At 49.3% G+C, this 6,935-nt stretch overlaps 1 protein-coding gene across 1 annotated transcript; it reads right to left on the bottom strand.

The window, feature by feature from the left end:
- Window positions 1-1,808: 1,808 nt before the first annotated feature.
- Window positions 1,809-6,184, bottom strand: LOC136458162 (uncharacterized). Its single transcript, XM_066458149.1, has 9 exons — window positions 5,932-6,184; window positions 4,351-4,887; window positions 3,700-3,765; window positions 3,447-3,613; window positions 3,196-3,343; window positions 3,022-3,109; window positions 2,564-2,919; window positions 2,371-2,475; window positions 1,809-2,276 (listed from the first exon to the last, which is right to left on the bottom strand). The coding sequence occupies exons 1-9, from the start codon at window positions 6,043-6,045 to the stop codon at window positions 2,007-2,009; spliced, it is 1,851 nt and encodes a 616-aa protein (XP_066314246.1). The 5' UTR covers window positions 6,046-6,184; the 3' UTR covers window positions 1,809-2,006.
- Window positions 6,185-6,935: the final 751 nt, after the last annotated feature.

Here is a 6,935-nt window from a genome sequence, read left to right as displayed (position 1 = left end):
GGGCCGAGGCGCGATGGGCTGGCGCGCGGCTGCGGGCGGCTTGCTGGCGCGCTGGGCCGGCTTCGGCAGGCGGGCCAGAAGCGAGGCGGCGGCCCGCGAAGGAGGAAAAACATTTTTCAAATAAATTTTTCAAGGAATTTAAATGCCATCTTTCAAATATTATTTTGAGCAAGAAAATGACCTCTTATGAAAATGTACCAAAAATGAAAGTTGCTTAGAATTTAATTCTCTACAACTTTGCTTTTATGACCAAAGTCCAAATCTATCTAGATTTTAAATTATAGAATCAAAGTTAAATTTTTAACTCAAAACCCTAATTTTGGGAAATTACTTTGGGAAGCAAAATTTTGAATTAATTTGAATACAAACCTTGCTCCAAAAATTGTGCTAAACAATTCTAGATGATTTACAAGCATAACCAACAGTTTCTACTCAACTAGCAAGCAAGAATCAGAGCAAAACAACTCTAATAAGTGTATGCATCATTTACTTTTCACAACATGTTTCGTATGTTTCGAAGTAATGTTTCAGTTGTTATATGCAAGATTACACATGTGTGATTAGGATGCTTGATGATGCACGATATGCATGATTAGCAATGCCTAAGTGCAGGCATAACACCGGGGTGTTACACAAATGTCCCCGTATCCACTCGTCACCATAGTTTCTAAAAAAATCATCTAAGTGGAGCACACGCTCCACCTGCGGAGCTCGCAGACGCCGGTCGGGGCGGAGGCCGCCTGCACTCATCCCGTGCTCACCGCGCCTGCCCCCGCTCATCTCGATTGGGGCAGAGGCTACCTAGCTCGCCGCAGTCAGGGTGGAGCTCGGCCGCATGCCGCTCACGGCAGCCCGGGCAGAGCCCGCCCACACACATCTCACGCTCCGCCTACCCAGCTCGCTGTGGGTGGGGCGGAACTCGCACACGCATAGCTCGCGACGACCGGGATGGAACTCGCCCACAGACACCTCGCAGCGAACCTCACGCCGCGCACAGCTCGCGTTCCACCCGCACAGTGTGAAGACCTGCCGCTGCCTTCTCCACCAGACCTACCGCGGCCTTCTCCACTAGAGCGTCGGGGTTCGCGCCACCAGCGAGCTCTACACGAGTGAACTCCACACGACGACGAGCTTCCGTTCTCCCAAGCAGCAAGGAGATGTTGCGCTGAAACTGCATGTTGCAAGAGTATATTTTAATTGTTTCAGATGTTTCAGAGGTATGTTGCAAGTGTTTATATGGATGTTGCAGAAGTAGATCGGGATATTGCACATGTTGCAATGGTTGTACACGTATGTTGCAAGCTTCTGTTACAAATGTTTTATCTGTTTTTTTAGACGTATGTTGTGTATTTATTTGGATGTTGTATATGTTTCACACATATGTTGCAAGTGTTTTTATCTTGATGTTGCATATGTTTTGTAATGGCTTTTTCAAGTGTGTTTGCAAGTATTTCAAACACATGTTTCAAGTTTCATCTGTTTTTATATGCATGTTGCAAGTAGATTGGGCGTTGTATTTTCCTTCTCATTTTCTACTGCCTCGCCTCAGTGTCTTGTCCCGACGCTGACTGGGCATCCGCCGCCCCCTCTCTTTCACGACGTTGGTGATGTTTGGGGCGGCACAGGCCCATGTGGATGTGCGAAATGGTTGCAGACACGGGTGTCCAGGCGATAGCAAGCCCGTTTCCATAAGGGCAGAAGCCGATTCGTGTAGAGCCATCAGAAAATACTACATGTCCAAGAGTCCAAGAAGCTCACGAGTCACGACGGACACCAAATGGCAACTGCTCATAACACTAGCTGGCAACTGCTCATAACACTAGCTGCATCAAGCTAACACTATATTCATATATGTAAAAGTCACAGATTAAAGAACCCTAGAATCACCCGGGAAAATTACAGAAAAGCTGCTAGTTTTTTTTTTCCTCAACCAGAATGTCAAACAGCAGCAGTAGGCCAGCAGGACGTCGACCGTTCTTGAGGCCTTCCGTGAGGGGCTGAGGGGCTCACTTGCCCCCTCCAGGCCCTCCCAGCGTGAGCACGACATCGTGCAGGTCGCTACTACCTCGCTCGGGCTCGGACTTGACGGCCTTTGCCGGGAACCCTTGCCGCGCGTGGTGGGCACAGTCGGGCAGCACGAAGCCCGTCGCCTGTGGCACCGGCCGGGCGTGGACAGGGATGGCGTGCGCCAGCAGTGGCCGTTGCTGGGGAGGCACGGCTGAGCTCGTCAGGATCTGGTGATGAACCGTCGGTCTCGGAGCAGTAACTCCAGGTCCCTGAGGGGAAAGCCAAAGGCAAGAAACATCAACAACACACCAAGTATGGAGCCCTGATATCATCTATAATTTTGTTTCCGGATGGATTGCTTACAGGAGCAAATAGAACGCCTCTGAAGAGCTGCCCATTCACGACAGCGGTCATGAGGTACCCAGAATCGAAAGCTCCATCGATCGTCCCATGAACCTCTGCGCCAATCTGCAGATGCGAAGCAGTAACCATTAAGAAGCATGATCGACAATGAACATTGTTCCGATGAATGAATTAGTGTGTGAGAGTGGCATACAAGGGGTGGGCCAGGAGGCCGGGGCTGAGGCTTATGGTCGGAGGAAAGGAACTGCACTTCCTGCCGATGCTGTGGTGCGATGGTGCGGAGAAACTGGTCCGTCTTCAGAGCCCTTGAGGAAATGCCTCCGGGTCCAGGAGCCCTCAGAGCGCCATTAGCCTTGAGACGAACAAATGGTTGCAGGGCTGAAATCGATGTGTTGGGAGAGGCCGAAAGTTTGTGAGCTCCATTCTGCTCTTGATCTGACTGCGACGGCGAGGAATGTTGGGAAAGAGACAGTGAGTGCTCCTCTTGCTCTGACTCAGGCTCGTTTGGGCGAACTTCACCGGTTTTCCTTCGTTTCGCACGGCCATTCTCTGAAGATACCGACAATGTAACAATACATACATGTGTCACAAATATAGCATCGGCAGAATAGAAAGCCTTGTTTTGCTTTTCATTATTTTCCATTCACTTACCTAGGCCACGCAGGAACGGATTTCTTTGCTCGATTTCTGCTTCTCGAGGTTTCTGAACCATTTCTCCATTGCTCAAACTAGCATCTTTCTGCCATGTTGTCTCATGATGAGTCGTACTGGTGTTTGTGTAACAAATTAAGATCAAAAGTACTCAAGGTAAATTAGGCTACTTACAGTTTCTGATCTGAGAAATTTCCTCTTCTCTTGGCTCCAATGGTTGCTAAGAACCTTGCACATTGAAATGTTGTACCGGCCATTTGGATGCTCAGAGCCCAATTGCAGAATGAGAAGCTCATTCAGGGGACGCTCATCTTCACCACATCTGTAAATTTTCCAAGGTATACAAAATTGTTAACCAACTATAATTTTTGAGATTTGATAATCTCGTATCTACCAGAAACAAAAATCTGTCCCTGCAAACTTACCCTCCATATATTGCAATGTCAGTATCCATGACTACTGCGGTATGAGAAAACCTTCCCTGCGGTTGCTGCCCGCATACCTCAAGCTGACTCCATGAACGGTTTGTGACATCAAGAACCCAGACATCGCTGTAGTATTGCTTGTCACCAACTCCTCCAATAATATAGACCTACACAGACGCTTTGTTCAGGATCTAGTAAACGCATTTCCTCGCGAAATTTGTTCCTTCTATTTCAAATAGCTGGTGATGCTAACCTTAGACCCAACACTCATAGCTGCATGACCAGCTCTGACGCCAGGCGACGCACCCTTTACCGGAAACTGCGAACAATCATTGAAGTTAAGTTAGCAACACACGATGATACAGTACTCGGATGAGAAATTTCTTGTGCGGGCTGAATGTTTTTTTTTCAAGGTGAAAGAAGGGGAGTTGCTTAGGGTGCGTTTAGATCCAAAATTTTTTTTTGGATTTTGGCTGACTGTAGCATTTCGTTTGTATTTGGTAATTAGTGTCTAATTATGGACTAATTAGGTTCAAAAGTTTCCTCTCAGGATTTCTCGACCAACTGTGTAATTAGTTTTTTTTTCATCTACATTTAGTACTCCATGCATGTGCCACAAGATTCGATGTGACAGTTACTATGCAAAATTTTTTGGCAACTAAACGGGGCCTTAATTAAACATGCATCATGGCAGTCAGCATCAACAGATGAATACTCCTATAGGAGTACTCCTCGTTACTCTGTGACTGAGAGATGTAACCTAGCAAGTCACCGTCACATTTGGAAAGCGAAAGATAATGGCAATCAATAATCTACACCGGAAACATGCGCATCTAGCAGAGCTGTCAAATTTGAGCCAAGGCAGGCCACTGGCCACCCTACATGACAAGGACATGGCGCTTACCCTTGACCACGCCATGGTGTCGACGTCGAGCACGTCCACCTCGCCGTGGTACCGGTCACCGCAGTCCCCGCCGAAGACGAAGAGCCTGCTGCCGATGGCCACGGCGCTGTGGCTGTCCCTGGGTGCGGGCGGGGCGCGGTCGGCGGCCTTGACCTCCGGCGTGGACCACGTCATGGTGGGCACGTCCAGCACGTGCACGTCGCTGAGGTAGTTGCCCTCCCCCTCCCCGCTCCCGCCGAAGACGACGAGGCGGTCGCCCCCGACGACGGTGACGGTGTGGCTCTCCCGCGGCGACGGCGGCGCGCCCTTGCACTGTGGGCGGGTCCACTCCCTGGTGCGCAGGTCCAGCACGTGCAGGTCGTTCACCTTCTTGCCGCCGTTGGTGCCCCCGAAGACGAGCATCCGGTGGCCCACCAGCGCGGCGCCGTGGCTGTCCCGCGTGCCCGGGCGCTGCCCCGTCGTGGCCAGGGAGCTCCACGCCATGGTCTCCACGTTGAGCGTGAGCACGTCGCTGAAGTGCAGGCCGCCGCAGCATCCCTGGAGGGATCATCGAAGAATTAATCGCATCAGTACAACTCCGACACAGCAACGAATCACTAGTGCTCCATTACTGCTATATACCACCTTAGAAAAGTGACCACATGAACAAAGAAACAGATTGCAGAATGATTGTTCGTTCGTTCTGATCAAGATCACTGTGCAAGTGGAACCATGTGTCGTGTACTGGTAAGTTCGTTCCTCCATGGATCGGATCGTCGAGCAGAGGAGAGGACAGCGTCTGGGTCGGTGCAGTAAAGTAGCACCGATCCAAGATGTCAGTCAGTGTTGCTGGCATCAAACATTTTCTCTTTGCGTGACCACTGACCATCACAGCAGCATACCAATCAGGTCAGGGGGAAGCTTAAACGCGGGACGGAGTGGTCCTGCATGCTCCAACTGCAACCCTCCCAAGCGGACGGGGGAAAGAGAAACAAGAGCGAAAAGTCTCTCTTCTTCTTTTTTTTCCCCATCCGCTCTTCGTCCTACCCCCGTCCTGCTGCAGTACATTTGCCGCTAAACCACTGAATTAACAAGTTGTTGGGATAAAATGAAATGTGATGTGAGGCCTCAAGATTCTATTGCAGCAGCAAACTGGATTGCAGCAGGTAATAATTCAACGAAAGGCGAAGCTACTTTTGCTTTGCTACCGCTGTTACTTTTTCATTATGGAGGAATATTTACAGCAAGCATGGACCAAGGACTCCCTCACTTTTGGTGAAAGCTGCACAACATTTTGCTTGTTCACTTGTTGCTACATCAGTGGGAGGAGCAACGGGACAAAACACAGCTCCAAGAGGACGAACACCAGAAAAGATACAACTTTTTCTCCAAAAGAAAAGAATCTGCCCTCAGCCGGGAGAGGCGGGGTCAGAGCATGCGTCTTCCTGATGAACTAGTTCGTCGCAGCAACCAGTATTATTACAGGTATCAATCAAATTAAAGAAAGTTGCAGAAGAATTCAGAGAAAAAATAAACGTGGTCGGAGAAGACGGGATCAAGAGGATGAAACAGAACCGCCGCCGGTTGATTAAAGATGCATACCCCGAAGACGTAGACAACCCCTTCGAAGAAGCAGGCGGAGTGGCCCCACCTCTCCGGCGGGTTGAAGCCGACCACCTTGGGGTACAGCCACATTGCCTTCCTCCGCCGCTCCATGCCTCGATTCCTTGTATGTTGTATCGTCCCCCCTCTCTTCTTTCTCTCTAGTTTCTTTCTCTCTGATGAGGGAGAGAGGAGGAGGAGGAGAAAGGAAGCGAGGGTGGTGGAGGGAGACTGGAGAGAGAGATGAGAAGGAGGGAGGGAGACAGCAAGCGGCAAAGGAAAGATATGGAGGGAGGAGAGAGAGACGGAGCGAGCGTTTTCACAAGGTGTCACACCAGCCGTCTCTGTTGCTGATGAGATTTGCCACAAAGGCGAGGGCGATGTTACAGCCAAAACTTTACGCCCAATCGTATACTATTAAACATAGACTAAAAATATAACTAATTTTACTAATCTTTTAAATTTAATTAGTTCATAATTTAATTAACTCATAATTTAACAATAAAATGCTACAGTAAAATATACGCTAGCATGAATTAATTAATTTAATAAATTTATCTCAGAGTTTACCAACGAATTTTGTAATTTATTTGTTTTATTAATATCGTACGTCCGATGTGAACCCTAAGACTGGATCTGAACACCACCGGCTAGTTAGGCATCACACATCAATCAATCTGTCGCTCACTGGGGAGATGGACATGGACATGAAAAGATAGGGCCTCTCAACTCATGTCCAAGGTTCTCGCAGTCGCGGCAGGTCGCCCACTCTAGCCCCAGCTCTTATGGCGACCGGCACACACACACACAGCTGCTGCGTGGAGGGGACACGAGTGACCTTGCGATGCAAAGGCTCCCTGCTCTGCGGTGTGGTGTGACCATGTAGTACGTACAGGTTTTCGCACGCACAGCCGCACAGGCACAGGCACAGGCAGCATCTACTGGCTACTGCTGCTACATGAAATGAAATGGATGGTGTGTGGGCGTATGGGGAAACGTGTGCC

This window comes from Miscanthus floridulus, chromosome 6 (genome assembly GCF_019320115.1).
Source record: "Miscanthus floridulus cultivar M001 chromosome 6, ASM1932011v1, whole genome shotgun sequence".
Classification (NCBI taxonomy): Eukaryota; Viridiplantae; Streptophyta; class Magnoliopsida; order Poales; family Poaceae; genus Miscanthus; species Miscanthus floridulus.
Note: the sequence above shows the minus strand (reverse complement) of the source record. Positions and strands in the feature narration are given on the sequence as shown.